Source organism: Ahaetulla prasina, chromosome 2, assembly GCF_028640845.1.
Source record: "Ahaetulla prasina isolate Xishuangbanna chromosome 2, ASM2864084v1, whole genome shotgun sequence".
NCBI classification, from domain to species: domain Eukaryota; kingdom Metazoa; phylum Chordata; class Lepidosauria; order Squamata; family Colubridae; genus Ahaetulla; species Ahaetulla prasina.
In genome coordinates, this window is record NC_080540.1 from 184,076,156 (window position 1) to 184,096,036 (window position 19,881).

General features: G+C 40.8%; 1 protein-coding gene across 6 annotated transcripts in view; it reads left to right on the forward strand.

Annotated features, from left to right (window-relative positions):
• The window catches only part of MCOLN1 (mucolipin TRP cation channel 1), a 46,402-nt gene that overhangs the window by 18,738 nt on the left and 7,783 nt on the right, over positions 1–19,881 (forward strand). For 4 of the 6 annotated variants that reach the window (XM_058168325.1, XM_058168328.1, XM_058168326.1 and 1 more), the window contains 8 exons: positions 3,504–3,596; positions 5,037–5,254; positions 5,542–5,709; positions 5,802–5,958; positions 6,699–6,813; positions 7,470–7,566; positions 7,687–7,786; positions 19,422–19,528. In XM_058168325.1, the coding sequence (XP_058024308.1) occupies positions 3,590–3,596; positions 5,037–5,254; positions 5,542–5,709; positions 5,802–5,958; positions 6,699–6,813; positions 7,470–7,566; positions 7,687–7,786; positions 19,422–19,528 (969 nt within the window). In that variant the 5' untranslated portion in view covers positions 3,504–3,589. The remainder of the gene's footprint in view (positions 1–3,503; positions 3,597–5,036; positions 5,255–5,541; positions 5,710–5,801; positions 5,959–6,698; positions 6,814–7,469; positions 7,567–7,686; positions 7,787–19,421; positions 19,529–19,881) is intronic. The other 2 variants (XM_058168329.1, XM_058168330.1) reach the window with 1 other exon arrangement.

Consider the following 19,881-nt stretch of genomic DNA (forward strand, 5'->3'; position numbering starts at 1 on the left):
CAGCACAAATAATAGTTAATGGTAGTTAAACAGAATTTTTTAGAATTGAGAAAGGGACAAGACAAGGATGTCCTTTGTCACCATTATTGTTTATTTTGACTTTAGAAGTTTTTTTAAATAAAATACGTGGCTCAAATCAAATAAAGGGAATAAAAATTAATCATTAAGAATATAGATTAAGAGCGTTTGCAGATGACTTGGTTGTTACCTTATCTCAACCAATATGTTCAGCTGTGTATTTAAAGGAGTTAATTGATCAGTATGGTAAAGTATCTGGTTTTAAAGTGATCAACAAAAGATAAAGATGATAACTAAAAATATTAATGTACATCAAAAAGTAGATTTGGGCCGTGGTAGCTCAGGCTGTAAAGAAGCCTGTTATTAGAACACAGCAGCCTGCAATTACTGCAGGTTCAAGCCCAGCCCAAGGTTGACTCAGCCTTCCATCCTTTATAAGGTAGGTAAAATGAGGAGCCAGATTGTTGGGGGGGCAATAAGTTGACTTTGTAAATATACAAATAGAATGAGACTATTGCCTTATACACTGTAAGCCGCCCTGAGTCTTCGGAGAAGGGCGGGATATAAATGTAAATTAAAAAAAAAAAAGATTTAGAAAGAGTAACTGGATATGAAATAGTTAAGAAAGTTAAATATTTAGGAGTATATATTACATCTTCGAATACGAAATTATATAAAAATAATTATGAGATAATGTGGCAGAAAGTACGGAAAGAAATGGAGAACTGGAAAAAGATACAATTGTCTTTGTTGGGAAGAATAGCAGCCATAAAGATGAATGTTTTGCCTAGGTTTTTATTTTTGTTTCAAATGATACCAATACTTAAAAAGGATGCAAATTTGCAAGAATGGCAAAAAGGGATTAGTAATTTTATTTGAATGGGTAAAAAACCGAGAATAAAGTTAAAAATAATGCAAGGTATATGTGAAAGAGGGGGTTTAAAAATGCCTAATTTGAAATTGTATTATGAAGCAGTTGTTCTTTCATTAATTAGTGACTGGTTTAACCTAACAGAAGAAAGAATTTTGAATATAGAAGGATATGAGTTGTTATATGGATGGCATGCTTATTTATTATATGATAAGAAAGCTATTAAGACATTTAAAAGTAATATAGTTAGAAATGCATTGTTTAGGGTGTGGAAGAAATATCAATATAAGTTAGAAGCTAAGATACCAATATGGGGCAATCCCTAGACATATGATAGAGAATATAAATATATATCAAAAAATGGAGGTGATTACTTATAAAGAACTTTTCTTTATGGAAAAGGGGGAATTACAATTAAAATCTAGAGATAAAATGGGGAAAGAAGGGATAAACTCAGTGGTGGGATTCAGCCAGTTCGCACCACTTCGGGAGAACCGATTGTTAACTTTCTGAGCAGTTTGGCAAACTGGTTGTTGGAAGAAATCATTAGGGCAGAGAACTGGTTGTTAAATTACTTGAATCCCACCACTGGATAAACTATACATGGTTTCAGTATGGGCAGTTGCAAGCTAGATGGAAAATAGACCAGAAAATAGGTTTTAGGCAAAATGAGAATAATTTGTAAAACAAATCAGAGATCAAGGACAACAGCATATTAAAGAGGTTGTATAATGTATTGGTAGAAATAGACTCAGAAACGGAATTAGTTAAGGATTGTATGATAAAATGGGCACAAAATATACAACAACCTATAATGATGGAAACATGGGAAAAAATTTGGGTGAGGAATGTTAAATTTACACAAGCACAAAGCTTGAGAGAAAATTTTTATAAGATGTTTTATAGATGGCATTTGGATCCAAAAAAGTTGGCATGTATGTATTCAAATATGCAAGCTAAATATTGGAGATGTGATTGACGAGGCAATCTATTATCATATATGGTGGACTTGTAAAAAGTTAAAGCATTTTGGATTAAAGTGTGGTGCAGAATATTTTGAAAAAGAAGATTCAGTTTACTCCACAGTTGTTTCTACTGGGAATAATCACGGGTTGTACAGTGATAGAGACTAAACTGATTTTAAATTTAATAACAGCCGCAAGACTTTTGATTGCACAATATTGGAAGAAAAAAGATTTGCCTACAATTGAAGAATGGACACTTAAAGTATCAAATTTGGCAGAGATGGCTAAAATCTATAGTATTTGAAAGACTATACACAAGAGAAATATGTATCAGAATGGAGAATGTGGACTGATTATATTCAAAATAAGTATCAGACTAAAAAGTACCAAGTAGCTTATGAGTGAATTTAGGAATTGTATTATACTAGTTTATATGTTTAATCGGGAGACGAGTTGAGGGTACAAAGGGTGAGGAGTGACTATGGATTATGACTTATGTTGTATTTTAATTTATGATTGTTAATTTTACACCCTGTACTTTGTTCTGGGAAGTCTTGGGGGGAAGGGGGGCGGAAGGAGGGGAGGGAGGGGGAGGGGGGGGGAGGGGTGGAAGATGAAGGATTATTAATGTACAGGAATGATGGAAGATATGTAATTAAAAAATAGAGATAATTTGAAATGAAATCGGGACTGGTCAACTGCCATTTCAGAAGGAAATGGAAAGGGAGAGAGGAGTAGAGAGAGCGAAGGAAGAGAGTAGGTAGGAAAGAGAGGTAGAAGAAGGGGAAAGGAGAGGAAGAAGAAAGGGGAAAGAGAGGGGTAGAAAGGGTGGAAGAAGAAAGGAGTGGGGAAGGAGGAGAGGAAGTAGAAAAGTGAAGGAGAGGAAGGATGGAGAAAGTAGAAGAAAGTAGAGAAGGGAAGAGGAAAGGTTGTGTTGAGGAAGGAAGTGGTAGCTGAGCAGGCCCGAATAAGTAACAAATGAAAGTTAATGATTGATGTTGAATAAGAGACTGTACATTGAATATGTTGATGGAAAATGGAAATAAAACTTTTTTATATATTAAAAAAAAGAATCTTAAAGGTAAAGGCTTCCTTGAGTTGAGCTTAATTCCTAGTAGTACAGATATAGTACAGATACTATAGCCGTGTATAGTTTTCTTGGTAATAAAGATGTACTTTGGCAGAGCCATCTTCTAAAATGATTTCTACATTTTTGTTTGGGCTTAAGTTCTTTTTGGCTTGCAGAAGTTTTCAGAACATTTCTTTTAAATTTAACGTGGATATATCTGCTGTTATGGCCATACAGTACTGTTGTTCATTTATTCAAGATACAGAGAAATTTGCCAGAAGCAATTTACTTCTGCAGGGAATGTTCTTTTAGCACTTGAAAAAAAAAAGTACAACTCTAATTGAAAACGGTTCCTCTTCTCTTTGCTGCTGGTTCATCGTATTGGTTCTCCTTAGATCAAAGGAGCTAGACAGTTGCTTAACTGGGCTTCCTACATGTGATATCACCAGTAAAATGAATAATTTTGTGAGAGAGTTTGTTTTGCTTAAGTATTTTAGAGCTGATGGTTTGGGCAATGACATATATAATTTGGCCTGGTCTCTCAAAACAAGTGTTGGTCTTGTATTATGTTTGTTTTTAGGTCACTACTGACAAATTGCATGCCTCGCAGGAAATAAGAAGCCTGGTCTTGTGAGAAGATTTGTTAGCAACTGACTTTAAAACTTCATGATGGGTAAGGAGGAAAGAAATTATGCAGCATGTTTCAAAACTCTTATGTTTCTTAGGATAATTAGGCTAATCCAGACTATGATGGAATTATTTGGGGATAGCAGAGATAATAGTAGTGAGTTTGGATGTTTAGCACTTTTAATTTGGTTACTATCTTAGATTGCTATATTGTATGAAATTAATTTTATCCCTCTTTCTTAATATGTAAAGATGGAGTGAGACATGTCCTGCTTGTTTGTAAAAAAAGATCATGACAAACCTTATTGTCTTTTTTGATAAAATAACTACATTAGTGGACCAGCAAAATATGGTAGACATAGTGTACTTGGATTTCAGTAAGGCATTTGATAAAGTAGACTACAGGCACTTGATAAGACAGAAAAATGGGGGAAAGGCAGCTTTATCACTTGATAGATTCATAACTGGCTGACAAACCACACTCAATATGTAATCCTCAATGGAATTACATCTACAAGGAGGGAAATATGCAGTGAAGTACCCCAAGGTTCTGTTTTACACCCAGTAGTCTTCAACATCTTCATAAACAATTTAGATGAGGGGATAGAAGGGGAATTCATCAACTTTGCCAATAACATGAAGCTAGGGGGAACAGCCAACACTTTGGAATATAGGTTCAAAATCTGGAAGGATCTTCATAGACTTGAATACTGGGACCTATCTAATAAAATACAATTCAGTGGGCAGAAAAATGAAGTCCTGCACTCAAGCAGGAAAAACCATACATACCATAGGTACAGAATAAGTGCTACCTGGCTCCACGTTAGTAACAGAGGGATCTAGGTGTCCTAGTGGAATACTGCTTAAGTATGAAGTAGCAATGTACTGCAGCTGTCAAAAAAGCCAATCAGGCCTGGGCTGCATCAACAGACAAATAGCATCAAGATCAGAGGAAGTGATAGTATCATATTATTCTAAACTGGTAAGGCCACACTTGGAATACCGTGTCCATTTTTTATCACAATTATACAAAAAAGATGTTGCGACCGCAAGTGTACAGAGGAGAGCAACAAAGATGATAAAGAGTCTGGAGGCGAAATCATATGATGAGTGGTTAAGGGAGCTAGATATATTTAGCCTATGGTATACCTTTAGAGAAGGTTTAAGGGGGACATGATAATTGTCTTCCAGTAGTTGAGGACTGTCACAGAGAAGACAGGATTGATTTATTCTCCAAAGCACCTGAGGGCCAGGCAAGAAATATTGGGCAGAAGTTTGTTGAAGAGAGACCCAATCTAGAAATAAGGATAACTTTTTTGACACTGAGAATAATTAGTCAATGGAATAGTTTGCCTCCCAGAGTTATGGCTAGTTAATCACTGGATAACCATTTGATTGCATGAGGCTCCTGCCATGAGGAAGGAGCTGGACTAGAAGACCCCTTCCAGTCCTAAGATTCTATGAGACTATGTTCTCTTTTTTGCAGAGACAGAAAAGCTGCTGACCCCAGTGAATAGTTATGGATCTCATGATAGGGATTTGAGGCCAGTCTTAGGATCTACTCCCTTTTACCCAGAAGAGGAAGAATTCCGAAGGTGTCTCAAATATTACTTCATGAGCCCCTGTGACAAGTTTCGTGCCAAAGGTCGGAAGCCATTTAAATTGGTGCTTCAAGTGATCAAGATCCTAATAGTCACCATTCAGGTGTGTAAGAAAATGCAAACTTGGACCAAAGTCCCAAATGTCTTTGTGTCTAGTCTTTTTAAAAAAAACCAATCTATCACAGTTTATCCTGAGTAGTTTTTATTTTTCCTTGAGAGGGGAAGGCATCTTTCCTGCAGCCAAGGACTGGACTTTCTCTGGCCTTCTAAGGGTGCAGAGGACATGGCTGATGATGCTATGAACTTACCAGAAGGATCACATTTTTGGCAATTTTTAAGATTTTGTGATTTTTTGATTTTCTTCAGCTTGGTTTGCCTTCTCTTCTACAGCTCATTCTCTTTGGGCTCAGCAATCAGATGGTGGTAACATTCAAAGAGGAGAACACTATTACATTTAAGCATCTCTTCCTGAAGAACTATGCAGATGGGTCAGATGATACCCATGCAGTTTATACCCAAGCAGATGTCTATGACCATATCTTCCATGCAGTGGAAAATGTGAGGTTCAAATGCAGTAGAAGGGGGACAGGGCATATGGATGATCTGGAATTAATAGGCCTCATTTTGGTGATGGTAATTTCCCCCTACAGTATTTGGCCATTCCGAGTGAGACAATTGGACGCTATGCCTATGTTCACCCAGACAATGCTAACCAATCAGCTCTCATGCTCTGCCAGCAATATTACCGCAAGGGAAGAATTGACCCAGCCAATGATACTTTCAACATTGATCCCAAGGTCATCACAGGTAAGCAAATGTCTTCCCTGATCCTTAGCTCTTGTATCCACTCTTTAACCTTGGATATGGAAATGGCACTTTCCCTTGCTAACTTCTAGCTCTTGCGATCTTCAGGTGGGGTCTTTCTGAAGATGTTCTTGTTATTAGACATTTTCTATCTAGTAAGCAAGAGAGGCTCTTTTCTTGCATTGCATCTAGACTGGGGAACACACACTCTTAAGAGAGATATTTGGCTCCTACTCTCCTTTTCATTTAATGTTTCATTGTCAATTGATTTCAGTGTTAATTTTCATGTTGCTAATACTTTATATTTTTATAATTTTGTTAGCCAAATTGAATGCTAATTAAATAAATAGTTGGGGTGCAAATTAGATGAATAATATAAAATAAATGGTTTTCCTTCTTGTTTATGAGCCCTTTTATTATGCTGTAATATGATGCAAGTTCTCTGTAGAATCAGGAAGCTTCTCTAACAGCCTGTACTTTTCTGGGTTCTACCCATGTCTCAGGTTTCTCAACCTCTTTACTCATGTGGCAGAAAATAAGAGAAGCTGTCTTTTGTCTTGCCATTTTTATAGGTATGTTTTCTATGTAGCGTGCTTTCTATTATAAAATGAAGAATAAATAGCAGCTTGGTGGCACAAATCCAATTTGATGTGCAGAAATACAACTGACAATACTTGATTCCCACATTTTCATCCAAATGTGGAAAAGTCTAAAGCACGAGACAATGTCTCCTTTTTATACAGAATGCCTTGGTGTGGATCCCCCAGAGAAGATTCCTCCTCCATCTGAACTCAGAAGGAAACATCCAGATATAGCATTGGACCGCAGCTACAAAAACTTTACTCTTAAATTTTACAAGTAAATTGTTATATTTTATTGGTATTTGTAACAACTCTTTAGGGTTGACAAACCCCTTATGTTTACGCTCTAACTGTTGTTTTGGGGGAATATTGCATTGATCTTTGCAAACCTGAAGATTCCATCTAACTATTTCTGTGCATATGGTGCAGGTATTCCTTTTTATATTCATTACTGCTTTGAACTAAAATAATTTGATTCCTATAACTTCATATCTACAGTCATGTGAAAAAGAAAGAACACCCTCTTTGAGTTCAATAGTTTTATGTATCAGGACATAGTAAAAATCATCTGGTCCTTAGCGGGTCTTAAAAGGTAAATACAACCTTAGATGAACAACAACATATGACATATTACACCATAATATCATTTACTTTACAATAAGAAAACCAAAATGAAGAGTATCAGATTATATCCTGATACGTAAAAACATAGAACTTGAAGAAGGTGTACTTTCTTTTTCATGTGACTATAGATAGCTATCTGTCTATGTCTGTCTGTCTGTCATATTTGAAGGATGCAGTTATTGTCTCATATTTTGTACAATTTCAATTGTTGAAATCTAGTCATTTTTCTCATTCTGTTATATTTGTGTACTTGTGAGATATTGTGGGAGATTGTGATACAGTTAACTCTCCACATCTTGTTTCTGGCAGGCTCATTAATGTCACAATTGACTTCAAGCTAAAAGCCATCAACATCCAAACAATAATCAATAATGAAATTCCAGACTGCTACACTTTTTCTATAACAGTGAGTAGCTAAGTGCCCCCATCTTTGCTTCTCAATTCATGTTTACGAATTCCCCATTCACATGCTATGTACGGTAGTAGAGCTGAAGATGCTGCTTTTGTTCTTTTCATTTTTCCCCAGATTACATTTGACAATAAAGCACACAGCGGCAGAGTGAAGATCCGTCTGGATAACAAAGTTGACATTCAAGAATGCAAAAACCCAAGCATTTCTGGCAAAGGTACCAGTGAGTTACAGGGGGATGAACATGGCACAAGTATAAGCGTGTTTCATAAGGGGCATTGTACTCAACAGCATACTTAGGCAATGAATATAAAACGATATAATTTAGAAGTGCTTCATTTCTAGACATCCCTGTGGTTGCTTCTCTTTCTAAAAGGAAATTATTAAAGGTATTTGTGGTTGTTCACTCAGTACAGTATATATTCCCCCACTGATGCCAATGATTAGGACTGTCACTCATTCATTGAATTGTGGCTCTTATTACGGCATTTTTTACTTGATGTTTTGTTTGCAGCAGTTGCAAACAAAATTCCATCAGTTTTGTATGCAATGCAGAAACAAATACTTTCATTAGTACTTAGCTTCATGCTCTGATCCTAATGTGTAGAGACAATATGTGTTAATTATTTCTAAATATTCATCATGCATTTGCCTTTAGTTATTATTGCTAAATTTTAAAGATACACATTCTTAAGATTTTCAGTATAATGATGCTTATTTTTATAATTCACTTGCTATCTTTTTTTTGTACTTCTTCAAATTCTAAGCTTTTATTTGAAGAACTAGGATGAGTAAAAAATGTAATGTATTTTCCAAATGAGTCAAAGGCTTACATGATGGCATTATTATATTTCATAATTTGCTTGTAATTAAAGTCTTAAAGCAGATAACCAGATAACTTACCTGCCTCTCTCTCTCTTTTCCTGCCCATCATCTTTCCTGCCTATCTCCCAACTGCTTCTTCCTCTCCCAGACCCACTGATTAATTTCAGTTCATACTATAGCATTCTGAGCCTGCCAGGTACCATTCAGATGAGAATATTTTTTGTTAGAGGGAGTGGGGCTAGGAGGGGCAGAAGCAGAGGTGGGTTCCTACTGGTTCTGCCCGGTTCTACCAAATAGGTAGTAACTTTAGGGACTAGTTCTCTAAACCAGTAGTAACAGCAGCCTGGCCATGCCCCTGAACCGGTCGCTGCTTGCTCGCCCACATGACAAATGTGACTCTCCAAGAGCTCAGCAACAACAACGCCAAAAAGTTCTCCGGTTGGCCGGTGAGAAGGAAGCTGCTTTGTGCTTTCCCTCAGTTGTCCTTCCCAGCCGAAAAGCTGTGGTTGGCAGGCCATGGAAACAGGGTCACCCTCATGACTGGGGACCTGGGCGCATCCCCAGTGAAGTCGCCCCTGAAGTCCAGATGGAAGCCTTTCTCTTGCACGCTCATCTTGCGGGATGGGACCCGGCCGGCCCTGCTCAGCAGGAGTGGGGTGCTCCAGCTGCAACCACAGGGAAGGCCCATCAGAGGCGAAAAGGGGCGCTTTTTGGCCAGGAAGGGCAACGGAGGGAAAGCCGAGACAACCATTAACCACCCCACTGCATTCTGACCTGGATATGGGGCCGGAGTGTAAAAAAAAAAAAATGTCAAAAAGACCCAAAAAATTTCACCACCGTTTTGGTGGGGGTGGCTTAGTGGGGGTGGGGGTGTCATGTGACTGAGTGCGTGAGTGATGTCAAATTTGCCACACCCACTCAGTCATCTCCCCCTCACCTAGCCACACCCACAGAACCGGTAGTAAAAAAATTTAGAACCCACCCCTGGGCAGATGCAGTTAAAGTTAGTTCATACAAAGGCTGCTGCATTTTCCACCAGCTGCAACTTCTGCACAGTTTTCAAGGAATGTAGAGCATATAGAGCAGGTTAGCTTGGTCCCTCAACAATGAGACACTTGATGAAGTGGGTACAGCAGCATCTGCATTTTCTGCATTGTGTGAGAAAAGTACAACTTCCTTCCCCTCGACTTCTTTTTGTAAAGGGACTATTGAAAGCATCATGTCATATTTCATTATTGTGTGGTTTGGAGGCATTATTGTTTTGCATTAGAAGGCTGTGCAGAGAGTGATGAGGATGACAGAAAAGATCATTGGAAGTTCACCTCCTTCTATTCAGGACATAGCATATAAGTGCTGCTTGAGCAAGGTCTGCAGTATTGTCAGAGACTCTACACATTCTTTCCATTACCAATTTTTCTGTTATGTTCTGGGAGGAGTTTTACTGTATCCAAAGCAGAACAACCAGATTCTGTAATAGCTTTACACCATATAGTATCAACCTTGTTAACTCTCAAGACTCTTTTTTCTGCTATATATTCAAAATCGACTGTGATTAATATGTGTGTGTATGTGTATGTATATGTCGGGTGGGTTCTAAATTTTTTTACTACCGGTTCTGTGGGTGTGACTAGGTGGGGGGGAAGATGACTGAGTGGGCATGGCCAACTTGACGTCACTCACACAGTTACATGACACACACACACACATATTAAGTCAAATCTGGAAAGATCTGGCTGGGGAGGGTTGCCTCCGTCCGCCGGCTCAGGGCAGCGGACTTGGCTGCAGTCCAGATGAACCGAGGAACTGCGGGGAGCCTTCACACCGTTTTCGGGAGCCCAGTTTACTGGGCTGCCCAGTCCCTGTCGCGGCTCCAACGGTGGCATCTTTGGGAGACACTGGCAGCACGGCGGCGCAGGTGAAGGCTGGGTGGGGGATGCAACACATGGGGGGGCCAAGACTGCTCCCCTTCGCCTCCCCACACTTGTTTACCCATCCCAGAGAGCTACGTGGAGGACCCACCCACCTTCCTCGCCGGCGTCGCTCCTAAGCGAACTCTTCCATCCTTGCTTGTTGTGAAGAAGCGGCAGCTCTGGGAGCACCACGTCCACTTTGTTCTCTTTGAGAGCAACTTTGCAGTTTGTAGCTTTGTAGTTTGAGAGCAGTTTGCAAAGCTACTCTCAAAGAGAACGTAGCAGGTGTGGCGCAGCCAGAGCTGCCGCTTCTTCGCAACAGCCAAGGACCTCTTCCACTTGCAGCTCCAAGCTGCGGGGTGGGTGGAGGGGTGGCTGCAATGTTGGCAGCTTCGGGAAGCTCCTTCCTTCAGTGGTTCGTTTTCTTTTACCTCATCTAGGCAGCTAAGCTGACTTTGTCCTTAAAGGCTGTTCCACGCCTTTTGATCTTTCTTGGGCACGGAGAAAAGCAACCCTGTGAAGGGACCAAGCCTGCTGCTGAACTTGGGAGCTGAAAGGCTTCTTTTCCACGCAGCCGCTGGCAAAGAATGCCGAAAAGATGCCTCCATCTTCGCACATGCGCAGCTTTATTCTCACTGGCTGAAGGACTTTTCGGCACCCTTTGGCAAAGCGGCTGAGAGGCTTCTTTACTAGCCAGCCACTTCCCAGCTCTGGTCAGTTTATCGTCTGATGGACGCGTTGAGTGGGCGAGCAAGCAGGGATCAGGGGACCAGCTTGGGGGCGTAGCCAGGTTGCCATTACTACCGGTTCGGAGAACTAGTCCCTAAAGTTATTACCTATTTGGTAGAACCGTACAGAACCGGTAGGAACCTACCTCTGATATGTGTACTGGTATATGTATGTATGTGTGTATGTATATGTATATGTATATGTATATGTATTTGTATGTATGTATGTATGAATGAATGTATATATGTATGTATGTATGAATGAATGTATAAATTGTTTTCTGAGGTTTTCAGGGGTGTTTTTTATGTAGGTCTTTGGTTATTCGGGTTTTCTCCCTCGTAAAATTAGAAGTGTCTTGGCGACGTTTCGACGAAGTCTCATTTATCATTTTCAAGCTTCAGCTTCGTGCTTCTGGGAGCAATGTGTGATTGCAGCTGTTTCTTCCTTTTAACTGCTAGTGGGGGTTTGAACTGATTGGGTGGGAACTTGGCTGTGCTCTGATTGGATGGGGGTTTTTTTGTGCTCTGATTGGATGGGGGGGTGTCCTGTTTGGGTGGGGGCTTGGTTGTGCTCAGATTAGTCTGTGTTGCAGGGGGATTTGAGCTGGTGAACTGCATTGCTGTTGTTTGGCTTCGTGTTCGTGGTCGTGCTACATCTTCATAGTGGGTGTCAGTTTGCTGCATGTATGGATTGGAGGGGTTTGAAATGGCTAATGTTGCAGCTGTGCTCTGGCTTCTGGTCCTTGGTCATGCTTCATGATCAGTGTGGGTTTGGGTCTGCTTTCTGGGTGGATGTGTGGTGGTGACATCCTGTGTGGAACTCGTGAGTGTGGGTCTGGTGTCATTCCTTGTGTTAGGGACTCGTTTGTCAATAAGGGTGGGTTTCCACATGGCTGGTAGGTGGGAGGTATCATCTCGTTTGTTCATACTGTGTGGGCATTTTTCTATCTTGATGGCTTCTCTGATTATTCTGTTGTTAAAGTGTTCAGTTTTGGCGATAGTTCTGTTCTTTTTAAAGTCAATATCATGTCCTGTGGCTTTAAGGTGTTGGACCAGGGAAGAAGTTGGTTCCTCTTTTTTGACTGAGTTTTTGTGTTCTTCAATGCGTGCACTTATTCTTCTGTTGGTTTGTCCGATGTATGTGGTGGGGCAGGCGGTGCATGGGATTTCATATACTCCTTGATTTTCTAACTCAATTTTGTCTTTGGGGTTTCTTAGGATGGTGGATATTTTTTGGTTTGTGCAGAATGCTGTCTTGATGTTGTGTTTGTGGAGAATCTTGCTGATTCTGTCTGTGGTGCCTTTTATATATGGGAGGAGTGCTGTGCCCTTTTCTTATTCTCTGTCTTGGATTTTAGTGGGGGGTTCTTTCTGGATTAGCTTGGTAATCCTATTTCTTTGGAATCCATTGGCTGTTAGTATGTTAGTGAGAGTGTGTAGTACGGTTTTTAGGTGTGGTTCGTCAGCTAAGCGTTTTGTCCTGGAGATGAGTGTCTTGGCTACGGAGTTGATCTGTGCTGGGTGGTGGTGTGAGAGTGCGTGCAGATAGCGATTTGTGTGTGTTTTCTTCTGGTAGATGGTTTGTCCTAGGGAGCATTGGGTTTCCTGTAGACTAAGACATCCAGGAAGGGAAGTTGGTTGTTTACTTCTGTTTCCATGGCGGACTGTATTTTGGGGTGTAGGCTATTGCAGTGTGTGAGGAAGTTGTCAAGTTTTTCTTTCCCATGTGACCAGATTATGAAGGTGTCGTCTATGTATCTGAGCCAGAAGTTTGGGTTTGTGATCAGATTTTTCTAGAGCTTGAGTTTCAAAGTGTTCCATGTAGAGGTTGGCAATGGCAGGTGAGAGGGGTGATCCCATGGGTGCTCCTTCTATTTGTTTGCATTTTTGTCCGTTATAGATGAAGTATGTGTTGGATAGGCAGTGGTTGGTCAGATCTAGCATGTGCTTGGGGGGGGGGGTTATATTTGTTTTATATAGCTGTCAAGACTTCTTTGATTGGCACTTGGGTGAAGAGAGATATGACATCAAAGCTCACAAGTAGGTCACTGGGCTGTAAGTTTTGTTTCTTTATGATCTCTATGAACTGGAATGAGTTTTTTACGTGTGAGGTGATGGATTCTGCATAGGGCTGTAGTTGTTTGGCGAGAAATTTGGCTAGGTTTTGTAGAGGTGAGCCTATGGAGCTGACTAGGGGTCTAAGTGGGGTTTCTTCTTTGTGTATCTTGGGGAGACCATAGAGCTTAGGACATCTGGATGATTTCTCTCTGGGAATGATTCTTTGTTGGATTTCTTCGCTGATAGGGGAGGCTTTTATTTTGGATCTAGTGGTTTTTTCTAGGTAGGTGGTGGGGTCTGTGTTTAGGGGTTTCTATGCAGGGTCTTGAAGTAGGTTGGTTAATTTGGTTTGGTAGTCAGATGTGTTCATAACCACCGTGGCGTTGCCCTTGTCTGCTGGCAGGATTATTATGCTGGTGTCTTTTTTTTTTCAGGTTAAGTAGTGCTGTCTGTTCCTCTTTGGGTAAGTTGCTTTTGGGTGGCTTGCTGGTGCAGAGGATGTTGGTGATTTCGAGTCTGATTTTGTTAGCGTCGTCGGGGTTGATTTTGGTCAGGCTGGTTTCAACTCTGCATATAATGGTTTCAGTGGGGATGTATTTGGGAGTGACTGCAAAGTTGAATTCTTTGGAAAGGACATCGGTTTCAGCTTTGGTGAGGATCCTATCTGAGATGTTATGCACTGTTTGTTTCATGTGTGTCTGTGAGGGGGGAGGGGTTTGTTTCTAACGTTCTTGTAGTCTTCGGAGTTTGTTGGGGTGTGTGTCTGTCTTGAGGGCGGTCTGTGTTTCGGCTCTCCAGACGGTGAGTTGTTTGGTTTTGTCCCAAAGTGCGGGGTGGATCTTGTTGCTGAGTTTGAAGTGAAGTGTGAGGAGATCTTTGTTGATTTGATCTAGGAGGAAACTTTTTGTGTGAAGTTCATTTCTGATTAGGGCCAATTCTGTTCTTTTTAGGATGTGTTTGGTGGCTGCAGAGTTGGAGTGGAATTTCAATTGGAAGCATGTGGGGATTAAATTTTGACCTCGGCAGTTTCGTAGAAATGCAAGGTCACATAAAATGGAAACTCTTTGGACTTCTAGTTTTTCATAGGTCCTGGTCAGATGGTGGACTTCCTCCCCGTAGAGGTGCAATATTTGTTTTCTGAGGTTTTCGCGGGTGTTTGTATGTAGGTCTTTGGTTATTCGGGTTTTCTCCCACGTAAAATTGGAAGTGTCTTGGCGACGTTTCGATGAAGTCTCATTCGTCATCTTCAGGCTTCAGCTTCGTGCTTCTGGGAGCAATGTGTGATCGCAGTTGTTTCTTCCTTTTAACTGCTAGTGGGGGTTTGAACTGATTGGGTGGGAGCTTGGCTGTGCTCTGATTGGATGGGTTTTTTTTCATGCTCTGATTGGCTGGAGGTGTGTCCTGTTTGGGTGGAGGCTTGGTTGTGCTCAGATTAGTCTGTGTTGTATGAATGTATATACATTCATTCATTCATACAGAGAATAATCATGGAAGCCATCAAAATAGAGAAACACCCCCACAACATGAACAAACGGGATGACACCTCCCGCTTACCAGACATCTGGAAACTGGTCTTAGTCAACAAACGAGTCCCAGCCACGAAAATTGACACCGGACCCAGGATAACACACAATGCCACCACCGATCATCCTCACCAGATCCAAACCCAAACCCATCCCACAGATGAAACACAACCACCATTCAGAAGCCAGACCATGCTGGCACCACTGGCTGCTCCGATCCCCATGCAAAGCAAGCTGACACATGCCAGGAACACATGACAGGACCTCGGACTCGGAGCCAGGCCAGGGCCCGGGATACTGCATCACAGCCATCTGCTCAAGACATCACATCACAGAACGCCAGAGGCCACAACACCAAAGCTCAGGAACAAAAGACTAGGACCACACCCACACAGGATGCTGCAAGGCAGCCAACCAATCTGCAAACACCCACTCCATCTACCAATCAAGATGCAACTACACAGCCAACCAATCCACTCACATCAACACTCCCCACCTCCCCACCAGTATTTATAACGAGACGGCAGCTCCGACCATGCTTTGCTCACAGAAGCACAAAGCCGAAAGCACCAGCCTGAAGAGGATGAGTGAGACCTCATCGAAACATCGCCAAGATACTCTCAACCTTACACGGGAAAAGACCCGAATACACCAAGACTTGCATACCTATACCCATGAAAATCTACGAAAACAAATATGTGTGTGTGTGCGTGTGTGTGTGTGTGTATGTTTTCGTAGGTTTTCATCGGTATAGGTATGTAGGTCTTGGCATTTTCGGATTTTTTCCCATGTAAGGTTGAGAGTATCTTGGTGACGTTTCGACGAGGTCTCACTAATCATCTCCAAGCTGGTGCTTTCAGCTTCGTGCATATATATATATATATATATATATATATATATATATATATATATATATATATATATATATATATATATATATATATGTACATATGTCTTTGGTTATTCAGGTTTTCTCCCACGTAAAATTGGAAGTGTCTTGGCGACGTTTGGCGATGTTTCGACGAAGTCTCATTCATCATCTTCAGGCTTCAGCTTCGTGCTTCTAGGAGCAATGTGTGATAGGATCCTCACCAAAGGATCCTCACCAAAGGATCCTCACCAAAGCTGAAACCGATGTCCTTTCCAAAGGATTCAACTTTGCAGTCACTCCCAAATACATCCCCACTGAAACCATTATATGCGGAGTTGAAACCAGCCTGACCAAAATCAACCCCGACAACGCTAACAAAATCAGACTCGAAATCACCAACATCCTCTGCACCAGCAAGCCACCCAAAAGCAATTTACCCAAAGAGGAACAGACAGCACTACTTAATCTGAAAAAAGACACCAGCATAATAATCCTGCCAGCAGACAAGGGCAACACCACGGTGTTTATGAACACATCTGACTACCAAACCAAATTAACCAACCTACTCCAAGACTCTGCATACAAACCCCTAAACACAGACCCCACCACCTACCTAGAAAAAAGCTCAGATACGTAGACGACACCTTCATAATCTGGTCACACGGGAAAGAAAAACTTGACAACTTCTTCACACACCTCAATAGCCTACACCACAAAATACAGTTCACCATGGAAACAGAAGTAAACAACCAACTTCCCTTCCTGGATGTCTTAGTCTACAGGAAACCCAATGGCTCCCTAGGACACACCATCTACCAGAAGAAAACACATACAAACCGCTATCTACACGCACTCTCACACCACCACCCAGCACAGATCAACTCCGTAGCCAAAACACTCATCTCCAGAACAAAATGCTTAGCTGACGAACCACACCTAAAAACCGTACTACACACTCTCACTAACGTACTAACAGCCAATGGATTCCAAAGAAATCAAATTACCAACCTAATCCAAAAACAAACCCCTACTAAAATCCAAGACAGAGAACAAGAAAAGGGCACAGCCCTCCTCCCATATATAAAAGGCACCACAGACAGAATCAGCAAGATTCTCCACAAACACAACATCAAGACAGCATTCTGCACAAACCGAAAAATATCCACCATCCTAAGAAACCCCAAAGACAAAATTGAGTTAGAAAATCAAGGAGTATATGAAATCCCGTGCACCGCCTGCCCCATCACATACATCGGACAAACCAACAGAAGAATAAGTGCACGCATTGAAGAACACAAGAACTCAGTCAAAAAAGAGGAACCAACTTCTTCCCTCGTCCAACACCTTAAAACCACAAGACATGATATTGACTTTAAAAAGACCAGAACTATCGCCAAAACTGAACACTTTAACAACAGAATAATCAGAGAAGCCATTAAAGTAGAAAAATGCCCACACAGCATGAATAAATGAGATGATATCTCCCGCCTACCAGCCATTTGGAAACCCGCCCTTATTGATAAACGTGTCCCTAACACAAAGAATGACACCAGACCCACACTCACGAGGGCCACACAGGATGTCACCACCACACATCCACCCAGAAAGCAGACTCAAACCACACCAATGATGAAGCACAACTAAGGATCAGAAGCCAGAGCACAGCTGCAACATTAGCCATTTCAAACCCCTCCAATCCATACATGCAGCAGACTAACACCCACCATGAAGATGTAGCACGAACACGAAGCCAAACAACAGCAATGCAGCTCACCAGCTCAAATCCCCCTGCAACTCAGACTAATCTGAGCACAACCAAGCCCCCACCCAAACAGGACACACCCCCAGCCAATCAGAGCACAAACCCCCCCCTCCAATCAGAACACAGCCAAGCTCCCACCCAATCAGTTCAAATCCCCACTAGCAGTTAAAAAGAAGAAACAGCTGTGATCACACATTGCTCCCAGAAGCATGAAGCTGAAGCCTGAAGATGATGAATGAGACTTCGTCGAAACGTCGCCAAGACACTTCCAATTTTACGCGGGAGAAAACTCGAATAACCAAAGATAGATAGATAGATAGATAGATAGATAGATAGATAGATAGATAGATAGATAGATAGATAGATAGATATAAATATATATTTGTTTTCTGAGGTTTTTGTATGTAGGTCTTTGGTTATTCAGGATTTCTCCCACTTAAAATTGTAGGTGTCTTGGCAACGTTACAGAGAACAAGAAAACGGCAAAGCCCTCCTCCCATATATAACAGGTACCACAGACAGAATCAGCAAGATTCTCCACAAACACAACATCAAGACAGCATTCTGCACAAACCGAAAAATATCCACCATCCTAAGAAACCCCAAAGACAAAATTGAGTTAGAAAATCAAGGAGTATATGAAATCCTTGAAGCACTTATAGTATTGGGTTGTGAGACCATTTGGGCCTGGGGCTTTGCCTTGCCTCATTTTTTTAATGGCTTCTGGAATCTCAAAGGCCGTTCATAAGTTTTCTCTGGGTTTGTGATAGTTTAGGCAACTGTTGTCTTAAAAGATATTCATCTATTTTTGACATATCTCCTGACTTTTATACAAATTTGAATAGAAATTATGAAATGACTTTAATAAATTCATTATCTGATATTACACTATTGCCTTCACAGATTTTTCCAATCATTGTCTTTTCCCTTTCTTTTCTTAACTTATATGCCAACCATATTGCCAAACTCAAAATGTCTTTGTTTTGCATAGGTCAATTTTGTTACTATTTCCTGGACTTAATTGTTGCCATAACAATTTAATATGATGTAAAATCAAAGGCTGACCTTGTCATGACTATTAATGATTGCTGAGATCAAGAAGCACTTGCAAACTAAATGTGCTTTCAGGAAAAAAATCGATCAACAAAAAGGTTGAATCTCAGTCTCTGATCCTGTTTAGTGATCAGCATACTAATGTCATCCCAGATGACTTCTCTAAGCAGCTTCATGCAGCTGTTGAGAAGAATAAAAAGGGGATAAAATGGAATCCTCCAGAACAGACAATAATTAAGCAGAAGTCTTTATTTATTTATTATTTTATTTATTGTTTAAATTTCTATACCGCCCTTCTCCCAAAGGATTCAGGGCGGTTTACAGCCAGAATAAAACAATTGATACAAAAATTAAAACTTCTAGCATTATCCTTTGGACATGGCCTAGTAAAAGATGCAGTACCACAATCAAGCAATTCCCTTTTGGGTTAGGTCCTTCTGGCAATCCAGAAGAGTACTATAATTGATAAAACTTGAAAACTGCTAAGAAGTCCAAAAGAACTAGCAGGGCTCTCCTCTCTACATTTAATTCATGGTATAAAGTCATACACTAAGGCATCCACAACTGTTTCAGTTCCATATCCTGGATGAAAGCCTGATTGAAATGAAAATCTGAGTCTGTGCTATAATTGGGGAGATTTCCTGAGTTGAGGTAGAGGTTTTTTTGAATAAAGTCTTATTGCTTCATGGCTTGGAGGTACACATCCCGCTGTCAGTGGGCATTATATTGAGTCAGATGTTTTTATGGCTACAACTTAGTAGTTTCCATTTTTGGAGAAAAAAACGATACATTTCTTAATGGCTTTAGTCAATTTTGCTAGTCTAACCCTTCAGATAAGGCTTTTTATTCTTCCATGTACATTTCTACTATTATCCATGCTCTCTTTTGGTAAAGCAACTGCATCCTTTGGTTTAATTTTTTTTAAAAAAACCTTAAAATCTTGTGTGGTTTGTTCCACCTGCCATTTTGGTATTAATGATTCTACATGTTTGCTCTTTCCTGACCACTTCTGTCAAGCCTATATGGATGGCATTTCTGTAAGAAGGAGTGTTAACTTTCTGTTCTCTGTAGCTTCCTGTTTCATTGCAGATACCCAGCTTTGCCTTGTTTTCTTTTTTGCAGGAGACAACCGTTTCCGGATGTTCTTCGATGTGGTGGTGATAGTTATCTGTGTCTTATCTTTCATCTTGTGTTCCCGCTCAATTATCAGGGGGCTTCGACTGCAGCATGTGAGCATTGCTAAAAAAAATGGCATCCTTTTCCTTAGTGGATTCCTCTGTATTTTTCTAAGCAGGATAGAAAAAGGCTACCATAGTAATGTGGGGGGGAAGATTAGCATTTGGGTGGGGAAGATGGCCTGTGTGAACAAAAAGGGAGGGATGCTCTCATGATCTACTGCGCAGCTGAATGGAGTTGTTTATACCCAGTCAAGGTCAACTGTCTCAGAATATCAGATGGATGAAAACACCTGAAGATGTGCCCCACATGACGCCATATGGGATGAAGATTGGACATTCAGCCTGGGCCCTTGTGGGGAGGGATTTGGGGAAACTTTCAGTATGTAACTTTCATGCCTTTTGAT